General features: G+C 40.7%; 1 protein-coding gene and 1 long non-coding RNA gene across 3 annotated transcripts; one reads left to right on the top strand and one right to left on the bottom strand.

The window, feature by feature from the left end:
- Positions 1-1,542: 1,542 nt before the first annotated feature.
- USP14 (ubiquitin specific peptidase 14) lies at positions 1,543-20,276 on the top strand. 2 transcript variants are annotated; one of them, XM_054985558.1, is made up of 16 exons: positions 1,543-1,737; positions 3,799-3,944; positions 5,522-5,554; positions 6,233-6,337; positions 7,389-7,492; positions 8,961-9,019; positions 11,275-11,405; positions 11,627-11,707; positions 12,198-12,286; positions 12,933-13,047; positions 13,660-13,725; positions 14,980-15,072; positions 15,676-15,804; positions 17,013-17,073; positions 19,190-19,297; positions 19,410-20,276. In XM_054985558.1, the coding sequence occupies exons 1-16, from the start codon at positions 1,722-1,724 to the stop codon at positions 19,559-19,561; spliced, it is 1,488 nt and encodes a 495-aa protein (XP_054841533.1). In that variant the 5' UTR covers positions 1,543-1,721; the 3' UTR covers positions 19,562-20,276. The 2 variants fall into 2 exon arrangements, with proteins under 2 accessions (XP_054841533.1, XP_054841532.1); XM_054985557.1 differs by having other exon boundaries at positions 19,190-19,318.
- On the bottom strand, positions 17,748-22,991 carry LOC129333710 (uncharacterized). Its single transcript, XR_008597443.1, has 3 exons — positions 21,909-22,991; positions 18,838-18,991; positions 17,748-18,156 (listed from the first exon to the last, which is right to left on the bottom strand). It is a non-coding gene; the product is annotated as an uncharacterized LOC129333710 (long non-coding RNA).
- Between the last annotated feature and the right edge of the window lie 1,734 nt (positions 22,992-24,725).

The raw sequence follows: 24,725 nt of genomic DNA, 5'->3' as shown, positions 1-24,725 counted from the left end.
ATTAATATTACTTGAAACTTCCTTTTTTCCTGTTTTTGTCTTTCTCCCAAACCCAACTGTAGTAAGATATAGAATCAATTTATTAACAATATACCAGGAGTTTTGTGTTTGCCTGTAAAATGTTTTATAAAGCAACACAAACCATTCTGCTAATGGTGGAACCTCCACTGCATATCCACTACCAACTGCCCTTTTTCACATGGCAAGTTCAGCTTCTTCCATAGAATTGTGGACTTTTGGGATCCGGTGTGTGTGTGTGATATTTAGCATTTAGAATTTTTTCCTCACCATAACGGAACTTAGTAAGACATTACCAGTTGCCTATTAGATACTAGCAGAAATAGCAGGTACAAGAATCACATTTGGTCATGAGCTATTAAGTATCAGGGCAGGCTTCTATGCAAGCAAGCTCACTTTCAGACTTATTGGCATGTGGACGCACTTGTAGGGACCATTTCACTCCATTCTTGTTCTATGTTAGCTCCCAATTTGCTTCTGGGCCCAATTCAAAGTGCTGGTATTGACCTTTAAAGTCCAAATGGCTTGAGGCAGCTACCTTAAAGTCCACCTACTTCCATGAGTCCACCTACCCAACCGCTCAGGTAATCTTCAGAGGCCATGCTTCTGGTTTCCCTGTCATCTGAAGCAAGTTGCATGGCAACCTGAGAGAAGTCCCTCTTACTCATGACTCCAAAACTTTGAAGCTCACTCCTTAAGTATGTGTGTATTTTAAGACACTTCTAATATTTGAAATGTTTTAATATCCACTGTCTTGGGGACTCTGGGTTGGGGGGGGGGGGAAGGTGGCACAGAAATATTTTAAGAAAAATAAATGGAACACTCTCAGGTGACTTTCAAACATCAAATCCTGCTACTGAATCGTGTGCAGCAGCAACCTTCCCCACCAGCACTGTGCGATAATACAGCAATCTTGCATGTTATTTTTCGCATCCTTTTAAAAACATCGTTTTCTAGTAACAAGATGTGAGATCCGCCCATGAGGAACAAGAATAGGGCCGGTAGCGGTCTAGATTAAATTGCAGGTGAAAATGGCAGGCTTAGAGGTATTTAGTCTAGACCGCTTTATTTTCTTTAGTCAGTCCTGACAGCAAAACGTCACCAGAATTCTGAATTGGAATAGAAGCTTTAAAGACGCCGCTATACAAAATTCAGTTTGAATATAATAGCGCCATCAATCCTGCCCTCACAAGCTAGTCATGCAATCCCTTGCGGGCTCTGCGCGAAGGGACAAGGGCAACCCACGAGACATAGATGGGGTTCTGGTTGCTTATTTAACAGCTAGAGGTCGTTCATCCCCCCGCGCGGCGTATGACAAAGCGGAAAAAAAAATGCTCGGAGGCTCTGGTGCTGTTTGTGTCTCAGCTCCAGGTTGCCAGAGACCTCCAAAGCTCGCCAAGAGGAGCCCAGCCAGGGCTAAAAGGGAGGAGAAAAGATGCTGGCTAAAGCGAGAGCGCCCTTCCGCTTCCTTTGACGACAGACAGCGCGACTGCAGCGACGAGAGACGGTAGCAGGGAGACGTCTCTTCCGGAGTTGCGCGCGCGCTCGCTCTGGCCTGCAGCGTCATCTTGAGGGGCCGGTTTGAATGAGACCCTGAGGGAGGGAAGCGCAGTTCCTGCTGCTTCTCGTGCCTTGAGGCGCTGCCGCCGCCCCACCCCCACCCCTTGCCCGTCGCTCTCGCTGGTCGTCCGTTCGGCGCCGACATGCCGCTTTTCTCAGGTAAGCGCAGCCTGTCGCGTGGGCGCGCCTCCGTGCAGGGCCTAACTTTGGGTTCTCGTGAGCCTTGCCTCTTTTAGGCCGCGGGCTGGAAGTCTTCGCCTCTGCTGTAACCTGTCCGCCAGAAACCGGCTTTCTCTAAGCAGTGAGAGGCTCGTGAGGTTGTCTTTATGTTGGGCGGGTGGCGCTTTTCCAGCTGCCTCGCAAGAGAGGGAGAATTGGCATGTTTCGGGCTGTCGATTATCTTCTCCACCCCGCTCCGGTTGGTCTCCAATCCCATACAAAAGATATCGCCGACCGGTTGCTTCCCATACACTGCCGAGGTAACACGTTGGGATGATCGGCTCGGCCGGGATAGATGATGGGATTCTTATATGTTGAGGATAGGTACTAATCCACATTTTTAGTGCCGGTAGGATGTTAATACAGAAAAGAAGATGAAATTGCCTATGTTCTGAGGGCTTAAGAGAGGAATAAGGCAGCCATGGGAGGTTTCCAGGCTTGATAATGAATAAACTGAGATAGCACAAACAGCAGAGTGATTTGGGAAAAGGGATTGTCAGATTTGTGGTTTACATATATAATCTACATGGATAAGTACAATGGAGAGAGCATACTTTATGCTGTTATTTCTACTGAACATCTATATGGCCTACGCTGTTAAAAGTGGACTCTGTAAGAAATTATGCAGAAGTGTCGATAAAGAAGTCAAGGCAAAGGGGAAAAGATCCCTTCTCCTTTTATTCTGCTTCATCAACTTCTTTTTCCTGTTTTAGTTCTTACCATTGTAGATGAGAAAACCTCAAGTTGAACGGACAGCTATGGTTGTGCCTCCTATATAAGGGAAAATCAAAAAGAGTCCAGTAGCACCTTTAAGACTAACCAACTTTATTGTAGCATAAGCTTTTGAGAATCACAGCTTATGCTACAATAAAGTTGGTTAGTCTTAAAGGTGCTACTGGACTCTTTTTGATTTTGCTACTACAGACTAACACAACTAACTCCTCTGCATCTATATAAGGGAGATGATGGTAAACTGGATTTGGAGAACAAGTATTCTCTGTAGTCTGGGTCTTCCTCCCAGATCCCACGGTCTTTTAAACTTGCCTTTCACAGTTTAAAAAAAGAGGGTGAGATGAAGAATGTATCCTTAGAAGCCGCTTCAGGGCTTCAGACTGCTTTTGTTTTCTTCAGCCTAACTTCCAGCTATGAGAATTCATGTATCTAGTCATCAAGCAGTTATCCTAACATGTATCAAAACATATTATTATATCGCTGATGCATACCTACTTCAAATAAGGGTAACTCAGCCTTTTTGTTGCTTGCTTCTAATTCTTTCAGGTAAACTTTTTATCAAGTTGCTTGTGTGAAAGTATTGTTTTGTTATCACCAACACTGAAAATTTGGAGATCCGCAAATTTAATCATTGCTGAAGGTGTCTAATTGATTGTCCCCTGATAATAGCAGAATTCAACCTTTTTTTCTATGATGGTGAATTTTTAACAGTATTGTTTACCTAGGTTGCAACAGTGTTTACCAGTTATTAATAATAACCACATTTTATCCCACTCTCTCTCCATGAAATTTAAGGTGCCATTCTTGGTCTCTTTCCATTGAAATGACCAGGCCCAGTAAGCTTCATGTCAGTGTAGGGAGCTGAAACGGAATTTTCCTGATCTTATACTAGTGCTTTCTCAGCTGCATCACACCGAGTTGTTCTCTGTACCACACATTTGCTATCAGGCTTCATAGTAAGTTCTGCAGGGAAATGCTCACACTTGGGAAGCAATTTTCTAAAAAGAATGACTAAACTGTTTGGGGTATTTGGCATTGTTAGTATTTTAATATTGCAGTCCTATGCTGTTTTCTGCATTCTAATTTCAGTGGATCTAGGCTGGAGTCTAGAATTTCATTGTAAAATTATTTTGCTTCACTGACTCATAATGCTAGTCATAGGATAGATTTATGAAAATTCAATACATTTTAGAAACATCTGCATGTGCTCAAAGAACACATTAATTTTAATAAAATATGAAACTGTATATCTTTGATAATTTTTTGCAGTTAATGTAAAATGGGGCAAGGAAAAATTTGATGGTGTGGAACTGAATACAGATGAACCTCCCATGGTATTCAAAGCTCAACTTTTTGCTTTGACTGGAGTTCAGCCAGACAGGCAGAAAGTGATGGTGAAAGGTGGCACTTTAAAGGTAGAGTATGGCAATAATTTTGTTGTGCATTCATTAATACAGTTCTTGTAATGTATTGGTGCAGGTCTGAACATTTGAGAACATATTGGTATTGGCTTGTGTCATATAGGTCGAAAGTACCAAAAATTAAAATAACGTAGGTGATTAAAAACAAAACATTGCTGTCTTGGATGTACTTGTGTATAGTGCGCTCTGTGCCTTTTCTCGCTAGCATGACGTATGGCAGCTTAGACAGTGAGATTGTCAGAATGCCTGGTGGAAAGTAAGCTGGCCATGAAAAAAATCACCCCCCTACATACTATGGTCAGCTTGTTCTTTTCCTTGGTGGTTGCCGCATTAGTGGTTTTATTCTTTCTTCTCTGAAGCCTGCTTACTTTTTCTTCTGTCAGCTACCTGGCTGCTGGAATAGAACACAGAGACTGCAGAAAGGGGAAGGGGCTGGAGATGCTCTTTACTTCTGTCTGTAACATGAGAGGCTCACAGCTGCCTTTCCTATAGTCCCTCTAGTGATGGCTGTTTCAAAGTGGGAGCTACATACCAACCATAAGCCCCACTGAGCAATAGCCTTAGCCACTTTTCTGGAACATAGAACAGGTGGTATGTTTTGGAACAGTTTTCAGAAGAGACACAGGTGGCTCCAGAGCCTCTAAGTGAATATAATTGCTTTATAATATGTTTTGGCAATTGGTTATGAGGGCTGCTGCTGAGAATGGCCAGTTTGGAGAGAGAGAATTTTTCATGACTGCAGTGCCACAAACTGTGCAAAACATCACATAACAGAGCTGTACTGTGAGGAAGAGGTATCAGAGATTTATCAATAAAGGGAAAGGGAGGGCCTATAGACTTTACTACTATTGCTGTAAGTATGATAGACCATAGACTACTGATATTGCCATAATTATGATTCTACTGGGTAGTTCCAATATTGTTTAATATGTTAGCTTTAGAATTGTTTATGCTGTGTTTCAGCATTTCTTCAACTCCATATTGGATTCCTGCTGGTTTTAAATCTTAGCATATTTGCATGTGTATACCCTACTACATTGTTTATTGAAATGTCTTTGAAATTGACTGTACTGTCTCACACTGTAATCGCCTTGAATCTCAATATGAAAGGTGGACTATAAATAATATAAATAAAATAAAAATAAATAAAATTCTCTACACAGTATAAACAGTCCATTCTCTAGTGGAAGACGCCTTTCACCAACTGGGGAGAACAACCATAGGATCCAGCTATAGGTTTTTAACACAGAACCACTGTAAACAAGCACTCCATGCATATATGCAAGATTTTTAAAATTATTTTTGGTGGGATAGGTATGATCTATATGAACATAAGTCCTGTTTTGCGTGCTGAACGCTTATCTCTAATAAATGCAGTGTAAAATTTTGCATAGGCAGACCTCCCCTAAGCTGTTAAGACTGTTGAACAGCAGTTTATTTGGAACAATCCTAAAAGTGTTTCTATGCTTGAATTTGCTTGGAATTAAACTATTTTCCTATGTATTGTGCTTTATGCATTGTTGTTTCAGTACATTGTAAATCATATATATGTTTGTGTTTTTTCCAAATAGGATGATGACTGGGGCAACCTTAAAATAAAATCTGTAAGTATTGAAAACTAGTTCTAAATTTATGTTGTCTTATTTCTTACTGTTGACCTATGACAGGAGCTGTTTCTTTATATTTTTGGAGTATTAAAATACATAAAGGCCTAAGTTAATTGTTGATGCCACCCATGTGACTATTTTTCTGAACTTTGCATAAAAATATTATTGGATGGATGAGATACAGGCTTTCAGTTGCCTTCAGCTGTGGCTGCATTAGTCTCAATAAGCTGAGATGAAACAATGGTTTGGGGAAAGCTGTAATCAAACCTATGTTAATTTTGTATACCATGGTGAAATCAAGGTTGATCAAACCAGAAGTTTTGAATCAAGGTCCATATGCCAAGGAAGGTGGGAGGAGCAAGGTGAGCATACAAACACAGCAAAGGAGCTCTGTTTGTGATATCAGTAAACTTCAGTTTAATGTCAGCTATTTGTGATGTCTGAATACATCTTTTAGCAGATGCTAGGGTTTTTTTTTAATTTTAGGGCATTAAAAGGTATGCTTAAGGAATCAGTTTGCTTAAGAAATTAAGCATGAGTTAGTATGATTAAGAAATTAATTAAGACATTAAGTTTTCAAGTTGTGTGCTACCACTGTTATGTAACTGCATCTTTTCTTGATTGTGTGTGGAGTTTTTAAAGTTTTTGTTACCTTAAAACAATTACTTTTAACAGGGAATGACCTTATTAATGATGGGTTCTGCTGATGCATTACCTGAAGAACCAGTAGCCCGGCCTGTCTTTGTGGAAGATATGACAGAAGAACAGTTAGCCTCAGCAGTAAGCCATTTTTCATTTAAAGTCTGAATGTACTTTCTTGCATCACTGCATGTTTCATCACCTGTTCTGCATTACTTAAGTAGCATTGCCAAGATCCAAAGAACTACAGAACTTATTCTGTGAGACAGAGTGGGCTTTAGATAGTTTTGTCAAATAATAATTCCTTATTGCCTTAGAGCAATTGAATTGAAAGTGAAGAGTTTCAAAATCAATTTGATATGATTATTACTATGAAGAGCCTAGCGTGAGCTTATAGTAACTCTTTCCTAGACTTAAACTGTTCAAAACGACCCTTCTCCTTCCCTCACGCTTTTGCTTTAACACAAAATAATAGATTTAATTTTGTCTCTTGAAAGGTACTTGCTGAAAATAAATACTATGGCAGATTTGGAAATGTGTGTTTTATTATTTTCAGTCAACTGATATAATCTATGTCTATAGATATATGTTTAAAAACATAATCCAGGTGCTTGCCCATGAAGTTTGCTGTTAGAAGGCACAAGCTGAGGGATGCAACTCATAAGAGAGAGGTTTTGTAATTTGTATCTGTATATACACATGCTCTCACAAATACAGGTCTCCCCCTCTGTAATTTTACCATCCTTAATAGTAAGTGTCCGCTGCTTTTAATATTCCATTCTCAGTGGCTGTGCTTTGAAGATTTCCCCCGGCTTGGCTTATTTTAAAAATTACATTTTTTTGCAACACTGGGCAGTCCTTTGAGTATGTAAAATCCCACAATCTTGTATGTAGGTAGCTTTGTATGGAAGTGTGCTGCTTTGTGATTGGAATGAGTTACCCAGTTTACTATAAGTAATGAGATAGAAGAATCTTGTAAACATTTAATTAGTTGCTTCTTAATACCTAAATAAAATAATAGCAAAGAAAGAGAGTTGCTAACTGCTGGTATTCTGTTAAGAAGAAAAATTCTGATGTTTGGAACTTTGTTTGGGTTAAACAGTAGAGCCATTATGTTAAAGAACATTGGTTCGTTTCTAAAAACTAGCATTTAACACCGTTCTTTAAGTATTTTTATTATATTTTGTTGCAGATGGAATTGCCATGTGGTTTAACAAACCTTGGGAATACTTGTTACATGAATGCAACAGTTCAGTGTATTCGCTCTGTGCCAGAACTGAAAGAGGCCCTAAAGAGGTAGGTTTCATTATTCTAATTAAATAACATAGTTATGGTAGTAAATGTTTTTCAGTGTTACCTCTCAAAATCATAATGAAATAATTGAGATTATAATCAGTATGTTTGGTGGTGATGAGGTGTATAAAATACTTCAAAACTTAAGCATTGTCTGATTTGTTGGTACATCAAATCAAATGTAGTAATAGAATCCTAATAGCTTAGGTGCAAAATGTGATCTGCATTTCTGTAAATAGATTTGTGTTGAAACTTGTGGACTCTGCATTATGTCATCATTTATAAAGATGATTTTTATGAAGTTTGTTTCAGAACCTTTTCAGTGTCTTGTTTGCTCTTAACTAATTTTCAGTATGGTAGCGTGTTCATACTTAATGGTACTTCTGTGTGTTCTTTACTACAACTTTGCTCCTGGTCTTTGTGACTTCATCAAGAAGCAGAATAGACAAAGGTTAGTCTTGCTAGTGGCTTTCAGATGTAGGAATCAATCTACTTCTATAAAGGAATAAATTTTACTGAATTCTTAATATATTTAACCATTATGGATTGGTAAAGTGTTTAGCTGAGCTACCTTATATGATCTCATTGTCTTTTAAGTCTTTGGCTTTTAATATTGCCTTTGGAAGTATTCCTGAGAAATCAATTATAAATAGGGAGGCAGAGATAAGTCATAGCCGTGCCATGATTGTGTACTCTGCTCCCAATAGTGAAAGATGTCCATAATAAAATATGCAGCCAGAGAAGCTCAGTTTTGCATAGTTGCCAGCAGAATTTAGAGTTCAGTGTAATTTTGGAATTTTGAGTGATCTTTTGAGTGACAAATATGATACAATGGGAGTGGTGTCAGTAGGCCTGAATAGCATGCAAAGAGGTTACTTGGTGTGGTTGGACAGGATGGGCCTCAGACTCCTGTACTCCAACCCCATTCTCCTCACCGTACATAACTGGGAAAATCCTTCATTTACTTGAATCTGGAATCTCCTTGGCTCTAAAGAATGGAGGCTTCGCATAGATCCTAAATTCAAATGAATACATAGTCTCCTTAGTTCAGCCTTTCATTTCTATATACAGTGAAAGCAAGGCCAAGGGAATGCATGCAAAGCTCCAAACCCAAAAATAATGATGGTAACCCTCTCAAGATAATGGAATGCACTGCCATTACAAGGTACTTGTTGAAGTGGTCTTATCCCACCTCCCCTTTCCCCAGCAGCTACCCATGAACCTCAGCTTTAGGACCCACATGGATAAAAATCCATGCAACACAGGCAGCTGCATTGAGAAGTGCAAAGTGAGGAAAAATTGTGTCTTCTGTGAGTGGTGGTTCTTTTTTGTTACATAGGCTCCATTCTATCATAATCGTGATCCAAGTGCATAGATGATATGTAGTCTTGTTAAAGCTCACATTAACATTTTTGTGTGTTGCTTTAAATCCAAGACCAAACTAAATAACATGTTTTAAACATTTGTTTAGGTATGCTGGTGCCTTAAGAGCCTCAGGAGAAATGGCCTCTGCTCAGTACATTACTGCAGGTTTGTATTTTTCACAGCAGTGCTGAATTTTCTACTTAAAAAAAAAACTGGATGGTTAGTGTGTGGTGGTAGAAAGTGCCATCAAGTGATAGTTGATAGTCCCTTTGTTCTGCCCCTGCAGTTGCCATTCTACATCCCACACTGAAGGGCTTTTTTAAAAAAAACTGGGAATTAGGACACTGCTTTAGCAATCTTTTGCAACAGTGTCCTAGCTTTCATTTAAAAATATGTTTAGCTTTTTCATTGTGGAGTTATAATGGGGAAAGTGCAGGCTGAACATTTCCCTTTTATAACTCTGTAAGGAAAGGGGATAGAGAATTTTTTTGAAAATGAAAGCTAGGAACTAGTACACTGTTGCAATAGCACCCTTTAAAAAAAAAAGTCCTCTAGTGTGTTTGGGGAAAATTGTGGCTTCAGTGAGCTATGGCATGGAAAGTGTGGGATAAGCTGTTGTATAGATATTCTTGTAGCCATCAGAACTACACAGAGTATCATCTCTGTGTGAAAACAATGTCTTTATGGATATATGTCCAGTATTTTAATGTAAAGATAGTAAGGGTGTGCACTTTGGGTTTCCGATTCGGAAAAAATGCCCAAGTCAGACCCGATCTGTAAAGATTCTGGTTTTTGGAACACCCGAATCAAAGCTTCCCAAAGCAATTCCGGTCACTTCAGGAAGCTTTGGGCCAGCTGAAGTTTAAAGGGCCTTCTGGGCATGCTGGAAGGGGGAGTTTAAAGGGAAAAACGCTCTCCGCACCTTTTGCAAACAGTGTTTGCAAACGGCACAGGGAGCCTTCTACCCTTTAAGTTCTCCCCCCCCCCCCGTCCCTCCAGCCAGCTGGAAAGGAAAATAGGAAGAGGTTAAAGGGTAGAAGGCTCTCCGCGCCGTTTGCTAACGGTGTGCAGAGCCTCCTACCCTGTAAGTTCTCCCCCCTTCCCTCCAGCCAGCTAGAAAGGAAAGGGGACGAGCTTAAACGGTAGGAGGCTCTGTGCCGTTTGCAAACGGCGCGCGGAGCCTCCTACTCTTTAAGCTCCCCTCCCCTGTCCCTCCAGCCGGCTGGAAAGGGGAAGAGCTTAAAGGGTAGAAGACTCTCTACACTGTTTGCAAACGGCACATGGAGCCTTCCCTTTAATCTCCCCCCCCCCCAGCCATCAGAGAAGGAGGTGGAGGAGGCTGGAGGAGCCATCTCCATGCTTCCCTGCCACCCAGCTGGCTGCTGCAGCAGTGGAGGAGGTGGCGTGGGCCCGCAGGAGCGGGCTCCCTACTTCTCCGCTGCCCAGTTGGCCGCTGCAGCGGCAGAGGAGACAGTGCAGGCCCGCAGGAGCCAGCTCTGCGTTTCCCGCTGCCCAGCTGGCTGGTGGAGGAGGCGGGGGCGCCCTGCAGGAGCCAGCTCAGTGCTTACCGGCTGATCTGCCTCCCCCCTCCCTGCCTGCCAGGTAAGTGGGGTGGGGTGGGGGGTTGCCCCAGGGAGGTGGGGGAGTTTCTCTGAATCTTTACGGAGCATACCGAAGTGAGCTAAATACCAGAACCCCAAAGTGGCTTGCTGCTTTGGGATTCTGGTAATTCCAGATTCTTTTCCTGCTTTGGGTAAAACCGAATTGGGAAACCCGAATTTTTTGGCAGTGCACACCCCTAAAAGCAAAACATATTGAATATACTGTGTCAATAATGTGACACAGTAACAATGTGTCACAAGTTACACTCTGCGTCTCTATTTGAGAGCTCAGGTCAAGTTCAGTGTGACTGTCATGCTCAGAGGCTTTCTTATTCATGATAGAGAGACAGGTGCACCTTTTAATTGACTTAAATGGACAGTCAAGTGTTTGCATAGAAGCCTGCCCATTAAACCAGTATACTTAAGGTGCCACTGGATTATGATGTGTGTGTATATTTTCTTTTTACACTTCTCTGTCTTTTGTATCACATTGCAAAAGTAGTTCACAGAGCCTTGATACAGGCAACCCACCTCCAGGAAAATCTTATCTTTGGACTGACTTTTAAGTGCTTAGTAACAGCTGGCATCTGTTATTGCATAAAAACCTTCCCCATACAGTGTTCTCGCCTATTAAGGGTTTGTGATCTATTAAGCCTGTTATCCGGGATGATTGGTTGTACAATTATCCTTTATTGGAAAGCTCTGTTATGATACAGGTTGAATAGGGGTGGGTTTTAGGAAATAGGCTGTGTTTATCATATAAATTAACAGTAATACTTCATGATTTTTATTTTTTAAAAAAACTTTTTCCCCCCCCAGCTCTTAGAGATTTATTTGATTCCATGGACAAAACCTCCTCTAGTATCCCTCCCATCATTCTCCTCCAGTTCTTACATATGGCCTTTCCCCAGTTTGCGGAGAAAGGAGATCAAGGCCAGTATCTCCAACAGGTAATTTTTTTTAAAAAAAACTTTTTTTTATCAGGCAGCAACTTTCTGGCAAAAATTCACAAGGCAGTAAGTTAACAGGAACCTACAGTCTGCTTGTATGTGTGAATACAACACTGCTTCCTAATATTTGGGGTTTGCTCTCAGTGCAGATATTTAAAGTATATTTTTAACTGGCAGTTCTCAGCGATTCTGATACTAGTTTTGTTCTGCTTCCATCACAGGATGCCAATGAATGCTGGGTACAGATGATGCGAGTGCTACAGCAGAAGCTAGAAGGGATAGAAAGTGACACAGTTATGGAAGTACGTCCCCTTAGCTGTACATTCCAAAGACTGCTTATACTAACCCTGTTTCTTCTCTCCCCATCCTTGCCCCCCCCCCCCAACATTGCAATTATTGCTTAAAGAAAAATATGTACAGGTTATGGGCAAGCTTCTGGACTTGCTTGAAGGGACTTCTGGCCATCAGTTTGTTATTATTTTGAAAGTATAAACATGCCACTATGTCCTTTCATTTCTAGAGCATTCTGTCTTCTCTCTTCCCCACGCCCACCCCCCTTTCATGCAGGAAGGAGGAAGGCCATGTCTTGTAACCCTTTATTCAGAGCAGCCTACTGGCAAAACCTTTGGCAACCTGGGCATCTAAGCCCACTTCTGATAAACTGAAAGATGCTTACCATCAAGAATAGAAGAGTGGAAGCATTTATATTGCTTTAGGAGTAATGGAGTTGGCAAAACAATGTGGCTTCTAAGGATTTATCTTTAAAAGATACTACCTTTTTTCCTCCCACAGACCGATTCTGGAGCTTCAGGAGCAGCAGCATCACCACCCAAAAAGAAGAGCTTAATTGACCAATTTTTCAGTATTGAATTTGAAACTGTGTATCCTGAACACTTTCTGGAGGGCATGGTGGATATAAATACTACTTGCATAAGTAGAAATGGTTGTTAAAATGCAAGTATAATTGAAGATGGTTTACACCAGGCATCCACAACATTGTCCCTGTGGGCACCATAGTGCCTACCAACGCCTTTCCTGTTTCCCCACATGTTCTTTAGAAAGTGAGTTGGGCCCAGGGAGGGGGGGCGGTGTTCTTGCCCTCGACAGCGTCTGGTTGCCCACTGTGCAGATCAGATTAGTGTTGTTTCAGTGTTGGTTTTATTCTCTTACTCCTTTTCCCCAGTGTATATTTTTAAACTACCCGTCTTCTCCTCTGTACTTGGGCTTTCTCTCTGTGCATGTGCAGATGCATTGTAACCGCTGCTGTTAAATCAACATAGGCAAAATCTCAGGCCTGTCTTTCAATGTATAAAAGTCTCCTGTGCTGGTAGTTTGCAAAAGAACCGATAATTGCCATCCAAACAGCTGTCTTAATATGAATGTGATTGTTTCATAGGAATTTAAATCTTCTGGAAAGTAAAAAGACCTTGTCTCTAAAATTACTGACTGGCATTTGTTTTATTAAGTTGAACAATTTTTAAGTAGAGTGCTCCTGCTGCTTTTCTCTTTCCTTAACTTTACATAAAGCATGAAATGTACAGAAGCAGAAGAGGAAGATGTAACAAAAGGAAGAGAGAATCAACTCCAGCTTAGTTGTTTTATCAATCAAGAAGTTAAATATCTTTTCACGGGTCTTAAACTGGTAAGCAAAACTGGTCTAGTGTCTCCAGTAGTATTGTTTGTACCTATAATTCCTTGCCTTTCTATGACACTTTTTTCTGCTGTTGTATTACTTTGCCTCGGTACACTTAAATAGATGTGAAGGCTGGTTGGAATGTAGAATTATCTTGAATGTGCATGTCAGCTTTCATTCTGATCTCTGTTCCAAGACACATGTTGCATTATACATTGTTTTGCATTTTCCCTTGTTTTCTCCCTTATGCGTTTTATAAACCAAATCTAATAAAGCATAGCATTTTAGAGTCCTTGTAAACCTGCTGCTTAGCTTCCTAAAAACAGGTTCTTCTGGACCATTGCATTTTCTTTCAGTATAGCTGTTGTACGAGAAGATGTGCTGAAGATCTTCATTTGTGTCCTTACCATGATCTAGGTAGCTGCCTACATGCACAAAAGAGAACTGCACCAGAGGGGAGAAGTGTTTAGTGTACTACTGCCGTTTCTTATCCTGATAAAGAGTGTCTTCTGCATTTCAGTTAAAATTTAACCTGATATAAGTCTAAGGCAAAAAACTAAAGGAGTGACCTGGGCACTATCTTGTATGGTATAGTACAGTATTGTGGTTTTTTTTTTCCAGCGTCTTCAAGAAGAAATTACCAAACTCTCTCCTACGTTGCAAAGGAATGCCCTTTACATAAAATCTGTGAGTAGTATTTGGATCCCAAATAAGTTAGTTAGACTGCTTTCTTATTAGTAAAGATTTCTGCTTACTAATTCATGTGTGAAATAGAGATGGGCACGAACCGCTTGATGAACTAAAGTTCATCACAAACTGGGCCGGTTCGTTGAAGCCCATTTTCCACGAACTGGTCTGCAAGTTCATTTGGTTTGTGTTAAACACCAATACCTCTTTCTGTTCCGCTACAAAGCAGCAGGGAAAGGGGCATTTAAATCTCCAGATCAGCTGCTTGTCGAGGATCTCCCCAAAAAGCAGATGATCCAAACCTGGGGGGGTGAAATGCCCCTTTACGAGCCGCTGCAAAGCGGCAGGGAAAAGTGCATTTAAACCCCCTGATCAGCTACTTGTCTCCCCAACAAGCAGATGATCCAAGCCTGCAGGGGTGAAAACTCCCCTTTCCCCACTGCTTTGCAGCAGCGGGGAAAGGGGCATTTAAACCCTTGGATCAGCTGTTTGTGGGGGATCTCCCCGACAAGCAGCTGATCCAAGCCTGCTGGGGTGAAATGCCCCTTTCCCTGCTGCTGCAAAGCGGCACAGAAAGGGCCAGTCCACGCACACAAACCGACTTCTGTGTATGACTAAACTGTATCTCATCCATTGAGAGGCTGGGGTGATGGAATGAGCCAAGTTCAGGAACTGGATGCTATTGTTGCAACATTATATAGAAGCACATAGCTGCCCAAGAACCTTTTTGTTTAGGGATAGGGTAGGAATGCATAAAACAACTCAGTGCATGTGTACAGCTTGCATTCTGTGTGATAGCAGTTGTACATAATCCTGTTATGTGGCATTGTTAGTCGGTGAACTTTATTTCAGTGCTTAAGGTTTTGCCATGAATATTGTAATGGACTTTTACTGGCTATGTAAAAAAATGTGTGATGGATTGTGGGGCAATGGCTGAGTTAGAGCATTGATTTATAGAAGGTCCCATGTTCAATCCTGGTATCTCCAGTTAAATGGATTAGTCACACAGTGATGTGGAAGAACTCTATCTGAGACAGTGGAGAGCCGCTATTAGTCTGCGTAGAGAACATTAGCCTTGATGAACAGAATCACAGAGTTGGAAGGGGCCATACAGACTTTCTAATCCAATCCTCTGCCCAGTGCAGTGGTTTGATTCAGTATAAGGCAGCTTTATGTGTTCATATGGGGCAATGTTGCATTTGCATTACATAGACAGGTGTTCATGAATTCTGGTGAATTCTTTTCTTGTTTTAGTCCAAGATAAGTCGCTTGCCTGCCTATCTAACTATTCAGATGGTTCGTTTCTTTTACAAAGAGAAGGAATCAGTGAATGCCAAAGTTCTTAAGGTATGTAGCTTTTATGTATTGTCGAAGGCTTTCACGGCCGGAGAACGATGGTTGTTGTGGGTTTTCCAGGCTGTATTGCTGTGGTCTTGGCATTGTAGTTCCTGACGTTTCGCCAGCAGCTGTGGCTGGCATCTTCAGAGGTGTAGCACCAAAAGACAGAGATCTCTCAGTGTCACAGCTTTTAATTCTTAAATTTAGTGTTTGGCATTTCTGTGTTAGGGCAAATACTGACCAACAGGTGGAGCACAGAGAGGCACTTTCTTACAAAACGTTTTACTTTAAAAATGTAGTGATCCCCAGTTTTTTAGCCTGTAGATGGGAATGAAAGCAAGATCAGAACAGGTCATGCAGTCTGATTATTCTTATTCTAAAATAATTGCCAAACAAACTGTTCATCATAACTCTGTGACATATTTTGAAGGTGTTTTGGGTACATAGTTTTCATTCTAGCAGTATTAAGGTTTATTTAAATTAAATCTCATGTCTCAGATTAAAATATTACTTAAGACATTAAACTGCATTTAAAACAGTAATGGAAGTAGTCTTCTCAGCTTCATGTGATGCTTTATATGGATATTAAGTTTTTATTTTAATTGTATCTAGGATGTTAAATTTCCACTTATGTTGGATGTATATGAACTGTGTACACCAGAACTTCAAGAAAAGATGGTCTCATACAGGTCAAAATTCAAGGATCTAGAAGACAAAAAAGTAAATCAGCAGCCAAAGAATGTAAGTGATTCATAATACTTCAGTTACACAATGCACAACATTTTCTTTAGTTACAGGCTTTCAGAGCTAGTGTTGCTTAGGTTAAACATGGTTTCCCAAAACACTAGTTTAGATTCTTGTGACTGTAATAGCAAATTCACTGGGGAACATGACTTGAAATGACTTGAAATTCCTGCTTGTTGAAGAGAGTGGAATGATTGTCATCTTGTGTGTAATGGTACATATATCGGTGGTGGCATGGTTCCTTTGGCAAGGAGAAATTGCTAGAAATCCTCCCCCTCCCCATTGGTGTGTGAGCAGTAAGCTCCACAAGTGACGCTGAAGTAGAGAGGGAACATTTCTCTTATGTTGTTTTGCTGCAGTTTACTGAATAGTATCTTGTGTTGCTCCTGAGCTTGTCTTTCCTTGCCCTCACAATCATAAGTGACTTTTTGGTGGACAAACGAAGTTGCCCTTTGATGTGGAAGATTCCTTCTATGAAATTTCTCTCTTGGTTAAATCCATCCCCCTAATTTCTGGAGCATGCCATTTAACAGTCTTGTTGACATGGTTCTACTTATAAATTTTGTCAAGCACACAACTTTAATTTGGAATCTTTCAACCAAGGCTTTGAACCTCTTTTAATCCATTCACAAGCAATAAGCCTTGATTAAAACATCTAAGTATGGGGTTTTAGAATTCAGAGCTAAAATGTTTGATTTTTAGACTTGTGTTAAGAAAACCAAAAAGAAGTGGGCTAGATAAGAATGCAGTAAGAAAAGTAGGCCATAGAGTCATTGAGATGAGACAGGTTCAGTTTTACACCTAATAGGCAGCCTTAGCTCTGGCTAATTTTGTATAAAGTGGAAGGTCAGAGGTGAATGAGCAAAATGAGTGTCCAGAAGAGCACTCTTATTGCTTAGCTTCCGTCTAGGTAAACTGTCTCTGTGTGGAGATGGGTTGTTCATCTTTGTGTGCATGTGTCTTTTTTGCTCTTAAAATTGCACTTATCTCCACCCCTCTGCTTTACATACCATGGAGCAGACCTAGCTTTAAAAAGCATCTCTGCTTTTATGTGCGCTTTAAGCCTTTGATCTTCATATTTTTGGAGATAACTGGTTGTTGGAAGTGGTTAAACAATCCAGTGATGACTTAGTAGCACAGTTTTAATAATAGCAATATAGCTTTACTAAATGCTTTTAATTTAAAATGTACCTTTCACTTTTCAGTCTAGTAAAGGTGATGGTGCACAGAAGGAAGTTAAATTTGAGCCATTTTCCTTTCCTGATGGTAAGCGTCTATTGGAAAACATTACAGAAATTTAAATACAACCATACATCTTCATGCTGCCATAATTACCCTTTGGCTGTATTCATAAGTGTTCTGTCTTGTCTCAAAAGATAGGTATGAAAGCTAGGCAAGCTGGAATTCCCACTGATTGCTGCGTGAACACTTGCTCCATGGTTCTTATGATTGCATACCTTCACATTAAAGTGATAGACTGTAAGAACTGTAATATAAAAGCCAAAACTTGCACATCATAAAGAAATGGAGCAGGGAAGAAATTCGGAGGACAGTGAAAAAACATTCTGTTTAGGCAAGCTTTTAATTTTTATCTTAAGAGGCTCTAGATTTCTTCTAGTTTGCATTTATTGGGTTGCTAGAAACACGTATGTTTTTATTGCAGACAGTATTGAGAACTGGATAATACATTTTAAACCCCAGCTAAAACCAAAATGGAAGCATGACTTTTCTAAGTATCTCTTGCTTGTGTAGTCAGCTACAGATAATAGGTTGAATCCTATGAACCAACTTTCTGCTTGCAAGGCGTGGGGGAGGTATTTTGTCCAGGAAGGACCCCATGGTCCTCAACATTGACCTTTCGGGCATCATTTATGGGGCATCTGGAGACATCTCTTCCCACAAGTTCATAAGATCCAATCTGAAGTATCTGGAGAGGAGGAAGCAGTACTACGTTTCTGCCAAACCTGTCTTGTGCAATCAGCAGTATATGTCTACACTGCTTTTTGGGCACCATGCTTCATTTGGCAGGCTTCCTGCAACTGCCTTTTCTGCCTTCACATACTTACTCTTAATCAATGCTGGCTAGAGATGGGTACGAACAGCAATAGAACAAAAAAAAGCCACGAACAGCCCAATCCGCTGTTCGCGAGGCCCTGTTCCCAGCAAACGTGTTCGTTCCAAGCCCCCTTCATGGCATTTGTCAGCTGTTCGTAAAGCCAGACAGTATGGCGCCTTTAAATCAGTTCCCCTGGCAACATAGGCATGGATGGTCTGAACTCTGAACTCCTTCTGGCTTTCCTTCTGGCTCATAACCCCTCAAAGTAGCTTCCAGCATACCAGTTTTTTCCACTGTAAAGAGAAAAGGACATGAAAGGGGGAGACCCATGGATCATGCCTTTCCCGGGGCGCAATCTCTCTGAAATGTGTGGGGTCTTCAGAGAATAGTGAGGACTATGTCCCCTGCAAATTTGGTGGGTATTGGACATTGGGAAGGTCAGTTTGTAACCCCTCAAAGTAGCTTCCAGCAGACAGTCCCGTTTTTGCCACTGTAAACAGAAAATGACATGAAAGGGGGAGACCCATGGATCATGCCTTTCCCGGGGTGCAATCTCTCTGAAACGTGCGGGGTCTTCAGAGGATAGTGAGGACTATGTCCCCTGCAAATTTGGTGGGTATTGGACATTGGGAAGGTCAGTTTGTAACCCCTCAAAGTAGCTTCCAGCAGACAGTCCCGTTTTTGCCACTAAACAGAAAATGACATGGAAGGGGGAGACCCATGGATCATGCCTTTCCCGGGGTGCAATCTTTTTGAAACTTGGGGGGCCTTCAGAGGACTATGTCCCCTGCAAATTTGGTGGGTAGTGGACATTGGGAATGTCAGTTTGTAACTCCTCAATTATCTTCCAGCAGACAGTCCAGTTTTTGCCACTGTGAAGAGAAAATGACATGAAAGGAGGAGACCCATGGACTCTCCTTTCCCCGGCTCAAGTTCAGCTAAGTCCCAAGTGGGCCGTCCTGCCTCCCACGAACCTCCAACCATGAACATGTTCGTGAACATGTCATGTCCGTCGATGTTTGTGAATCTCTGTTTGTGGATGGCAACAAATAACGAACGTCGTGTTCGGGTTTTTTTCCTGTTCATGCCCATCTCGAGTGCTGGCCATCCTGTCTCTTTGGTGTAATCCTATGCAGAGAGTGATAATCCAATTGGTAAAACACCACTTTCCCCCAGCCCAAAATCTTGCTTGTTTAAAATATATATTTTTATTAATCTTAAGAGAGCTTTAATTCTGAAAGTGTTAGATATAAAAGGCATGGACAAGCTGCATGAAAAGGGTTTACTACAGTGTTCACATTGTAGTGTGTCTTTTTCTCCCCTCAGATATTGGCTCTAATAACTGTGGTTATTATGACCTCCAGGCAGTGCTAACACATCAGGGAAGATCTAGCTCTTCAGGACACTACGTATCTTGGGTTAAAAGAAAACAAGGTACCAAAGCAACTTTAGAAGGTTGGTCATCCACCCAGCCTTAAGTTTTCATTTCAGGAATAAACTAAGAATGCTGTATTTCATAAACTGCCTCTTTCCCTCCTCTTTCTAGATGAATGGATTAAATTTGACGATGACAAAGTCAGCATTGTTACACCTGAAGATATTTTGAGGCTCTCAGGCGGTGGAGACTGGCATATAGCATATGTTCTGCTTTACGGGCCACGCAGAATTGAAATAATTGAAGATGAAGCCGAACAATAGACTTCATTTCTACCCATTTCTGCCTAGGTGTGAAATAAATTTAACTCCAGAGGTTCATGGAGTTTGCAATGTTAGTCATCAATCTGTCATTTGGAGCAGCAAGGTGAACATCCATTTGAAACTGATCTCTGCCATTCAGCATTTAATATTTTTAGTTACCCTTTTAAAAAAATACAATTTTAAAACTAATGATGAAATTTCAATGGCCCTTTTCCACTAACATTATCTGGAAGATATTTATTGCACACCTATTAATACATCATTTGTTGTTAACTCTTGCATGGTTTCTACCAGTTCAGTAGCTGTCCATCCTTATTGTGTCTGACAATTCTGTCAGAATGGTGAAAAATCAATTATTGCCCAAACATGTAACTCAGTGCTGCTGCTCATAGCCCATGGAAATACGGCTACAATCACGTATTTGTCTAGCTTGACCTGCCACCTCAGACGGATCTGCTGCTGGCATTTCATGACTTTAAATAAATGGTGATCAATAATATTGGTGCTTTTAATGTAAATATAGCTGCATTTTGTCTTCTCTCTCAAGCTGAATAGTACATATCCATATATCTAATTCTCAGCGTGACCCCAACTGTGGATACAAACGTGAGAAAAGCCCCAGGTTTGCAGAAAAGTTTGGGGGGAAATACATTGATAGGCTTCAACTGCCCCTCCATCTCTGCAATAAAAGAAGCAGCAAGTTTCTTTATTAAGACTGAATTTCTTCTGTGGTCCTTGTGGGGGTTGCTAGGGAACAACAGCAGTGCCAGCTGTCAAACTTTGGTTTCTATCAGTAAAAGGCAGGGGGAGAAGCTATTTCTGCCACCCAGCCCACCACTCTACTCCTTTCATTCCTGGCCTGGAAAGAGGACATATTGAGGCCCGGCCCGGCAGTGAGAAGCATGGAAAGAGGAAATAGTGCTAGGAAGGGAATACAGTGGAAATGAGGTGCCTTCTGCAGATCCTCCACCAAACAGCTGGGCTTGGTACTACCTGCTGTCCAGCAAGAGTTTTCCTGAGGAAGGAAAGCTAGACAGAGGCAACACGTAAAGGTAGGCTTGCTTGTGGATGGGAAGGAAGCAGAAAAAAGAGAGAGGCTGCAGGGCTTTCAATAGAACAGAGAAAATAGTGGGGGGAAGGGAAAATTAGATGCCCCTTTGCAAGTCCTTGTGGGTTCTCCACTATAACAGGATAGCTAGCTTTTTATCTGTGCTGATAATTTATACTTTATATTTTTAGAATTATGAATTACTGGAGTGATTAGGAACTATGGTGCTTGTGTTTTGGAAAATAATTGCTATGCTATGGAAGAAATGAATTGGAATATTAACATTTTGTCCAACTTAGTGGACTAAAGAATACAAAGTAGTATGGGTTTTTCTGGAACCTAGGTTGAATAAGAATCTACTGTGGGGCACAAAAGTAGAACACTGTCCCTGCTGTAGGGAAAATTCATCATTAGGACAATTTCCCAAAAGGAATAGCCACATGAGTGGAGCTGTTATTTTAGAAAAACTTAAAGCATAGTTCTGTTCTTACAGTGCCACAGCAGTATTTGAGTGCAGTGGCATCTTAGAGACCAACAAGATTTTCAGAGTAGCTTAAGAACATTCAAAAGCTTTCTTCTTCAGATAGTGGTAGTGTCTCAGTTTTGGTGCAGTTTTTAAGTCTATAACGTATTTATTACGTTTCTTTTCAGCTCATCATTGGCCTACCACACAGAAGGACCAACCCTGTAGTGAAATCCACTGGCTAGGCTATTTTAGAATGTCTCTCTGCTTTATGATATGTAATAGACAGCCCTGCAAATTAAAGTTAAATTAAGCAAGAGAGTTAAGGCTGACTTATACATGGACACAGGAAACTGGGCTTGCCTGGGCTATCCAATTTGGGGGTCTTCTACCTCAGGGAAATAAAAAATGATACCTCAGTCTAGTAATTTTCTAAGGGAGCTTCTTAAAGAGAGTTACAAGTGTGTTAGATAGTATGTGTTTCTCCTATAAATTTCTCTTTATTCATACTGGAAATTCAGTATGGTGTAGAGCCAGTTTGGTATAGTGATTAAGAGCAAGAGACTCTAATCTGGAGAGCCGGGTTTGATTCCCCACTCCTCCACTTGAAGCCAGCTGGGTGACCTTCGGCTAGTCATGGCTTTCTGGAGCTCTCTCAGCGCCACCCACCTCATGGTGTTTTGTTGTGGGGATGACATACTTTGTAAAACGGTCTGAGTGGGCATTAAGTTGTCCTGAAGGGTGGTATATAAATTATTATTATTATTATTATTATTATTGTGGCATATGACATTTCAGTTGGTCTCTTAGCTAAACCACTTCTGCTAATCTCTTACCTTGAAAAAGCAACGAAGAAATCAGAAGGAAATTGAGACTTGGAAGAGCAGCTGTAAGGGAGCTAGATAAGATCCTTAAAGATGTGTCTCTGGGATCCAAGATAACCCAAACAATGGTATTTCCCATTACGATGGATGGATGTGAAAGTTGGACAGTGAAGAAAGCTGACAGGAAGAAAATTGATTCATTTGAAATGTGGAGGAGAATTCTGCAGATTCCATGGACAGTCAAAAAGACAAATAAGTGGGAGATCAAATCAAGCCTAAATACTACCTAGAAGCTAAAATGAGAAATCTGAAGCTATCGTACTTTGGTCACATTATAAGATTCTCTGGAAAAATCAATGATGCTAGGAAAAATAGGCAGTAGGAAAAGAGGGAGACCTAAAACAGGATGGCTTGACTCAATAAAAGAAGTGACATCCTCCAGTTTGCAAGGTCTGAGCAAGTCTGTTAATGATAGGACATTTTGGAGGTCTTTCATTCATAGGGTTGCCATAGCTCGGAGGCAACTTGATGGCACATAACACACACACTCTTACCTAAGCCCAAACTTTAACCCCATACAATTTTCCCTATATGTAAGTAAGCCACCACCAGAATGTTTCAAATAGAGTAGAATAATATTTTTAAGGAACGGCATAAATGGCAAAAGTGGTAATTCTGAGTTTGGAGTAGCACAAGAGGAAGGTGCATTTAGCTTATCTACCCTCTGCTCAATTTTACATAATTTAGAATTACAGGCGTAAATTCTTCCAGGAAGATCCCTATCGTGAAGCCATCTCAGGAACAGAAATAAAAGCTATACAAAGTTATCTGTTCATCTTTAGTACAGATGCTCATTTTCCCTTTCCAATAGCCTTGGGTCTACTCCCTAATTCTATTTTTATTTCCTCTTATTTTAAATACAGAATAAACCAAGCACATTAGCTATATATGGGGAAAATAATGAATATGCAATGCCTCTTTGAGGATTAGCTATACTAGTGCTGAGGTGAGGCTTTGGTTATAGTCATAGTTTGCTGGAAGGGGTACGTCTACATATAATGTTCATTAGATGGCTTCTGCATTTCAAAACGCTGTTTCAAACAGCTTTTCTCAAATTATAGAGAGAAGCCCTTTTCACATTCATCTGGCTCATGTGAAAACAAAACTCCGTTTTCTATGGATACCAGGTACTCTCCAACTTAGAAAACATTTAGCTTTCCTGTCTTTTGAAATGGGGGAAACTAGCAATGCAGTTGCTTGCAGTCCTCTAGCTTTTAAAACACTAGCCAGAATACAACTGATTGTTTTGCAAGGATCCAATAGAACAGCCCTATGAACTGGCTGAGTAGTACAAAAGGAGAACAACAGATCTAATGCAATCATTGTAGTTACTTCCACTATAAAACTGCACTCTGTGCAATGTAAAGGATTTCAGCACAGATGAGCATTAATGGGAGTTAAAGTTGAGACCTACTGATTTAGAGAACTTACATGTCTGCTGTTTAATTTTCTTCCTTCAAAATCAAATTCCCATATACCTAACATTATAGCTTGTTTTAGCTGAGTTTAGTTTTGAGCTGTGACTTGTCTTTCTTAAACATGGATTAGAATGGTCCATTAAGACAACTGCCCGTTTGCTCCTGCAGCTGTTTATCACACCAGTAAACATTTGTTGGGATCTGAAACAACTTTTGTAGTGTAAGATTATAAAATTTGATCTCATTGGGAATCAGCTCATTCCTGCTATAACAACTATACTTTCTTTAAGAACCTTATCACAAGAAGTCAGGAACAATGACTCCCCATACCGTATCCCAGCGGCACCTTCTGAGTCTATGGTACAACAAGCAGGACAAGGGTTGCTGAAGCCCCACAGTAGGCACTGTTTCTCACTTACACCATTGTAAATAATAAAGTATCTACCACCCTTTTCTATATCTTTTTCCTAAGTCATTTGCAGTACCAAAGCTTGGTGGCTCCAAGACTGAGAAAAGAAATCCATGCTGGCTTCTCTCTGTGACACACACAGAATAAATATACTCCAGTTCCCCACTCAACTGAAACTACACTCTGGAATGGATTAACCTGTTGTACAACTTTGTGTTAGAAAAGGACTGCACTGAGGCTGTACACTGGACTTTGATTTCCCCACCACTGTTCAAACATTGGGGGGAAGAATGAACGAGCCCTATAGTTCTAACCAGGGTATTTTTTCTGGCAATACATGCTGGTATGTAGTACTGGCACCTCTTTTGGCCAGTAGGCTTGGACCCCCAAGACAGCAAATGTCATGAGTACCTCTCATCCCCCAAAAAACACTGGTTCTAACCAGACTGGGAGTTTACATAGATTCATTTCACTACAGATTCCCAGCTGAATAGCTAATTGCTGCCCTCAAGCTTTTAAAGCAACAAGCCACATCTATCCTAGTGAGACTTGTGTCAACAGGTCTGCAATCATAATACTGTCCTGTGTGAACACCTCCAGCACACTTAGGTCCAAAGTAGTATAAAAAGTGCAGAGCAAGCAGTAGGTAAACATGAAAGAGCAAGTTGCAATTCTGCTCTCAGCTAAACTGAATGCTTAGCAGTTGTTACACCATTTACAATGGGTTGCATCAAAGTTGATTTAATTACCCAATTTTGGAGAAGCAATTTATCATCATATTCTCCCATAAATTTCCTGAATCCCTACAAATTCTACTGCTGATGGTTGTACTCTGTGAAAGAACTTTAACAATGCTATTAGCTACCCAATCTCCAATATTTTGAGCTCTTACATTATCCCAAGTCATATAATAAGGTTCTGTGAATTAAAAGTTCTCTCGTA

This window comes from Eublepharis macularius, chromosome 7 (assembly GCF_028583425.1).
Source record: "Eublepharis macularius isolate TG4126 chromosome 7, MPM_Emac_v1.0, whole genome shotgun sequence".
In the NCBI taxonomy this organism is placed as follows: domain Eukaryota; kingdom Metazoa; phylum Chordata; class Lepidosauria; order Squamata; family Eublepharidae; genus Eublepharis; species Eublepharis macularius.
This window is presented reverse-complemented; position numbering and strand designations above follow the sequence as displayed.

What these genes read in the sequence shown, in the direction of transcription:
- USP14 (XM_054985557.1), top strand. An exon ending in TGAAAGGTGGCACTTTAAAG is followed by an intron (nt 3,945 to 5,521) that starts GTAGAGTATGGC and finishes TTTTCCAAATAG; the next exon opens with GATGATGACTGGGGCAACCT. An exon ending in TTTTCACGGGTCTTAAACTG is followed by an intron (nt 13,048 to 13,659) that starts GTAAGCAAAACT and finishes TTTTTTTTCCAG; the next exon opens with CGTCTTCAAGAAGAAATTAC.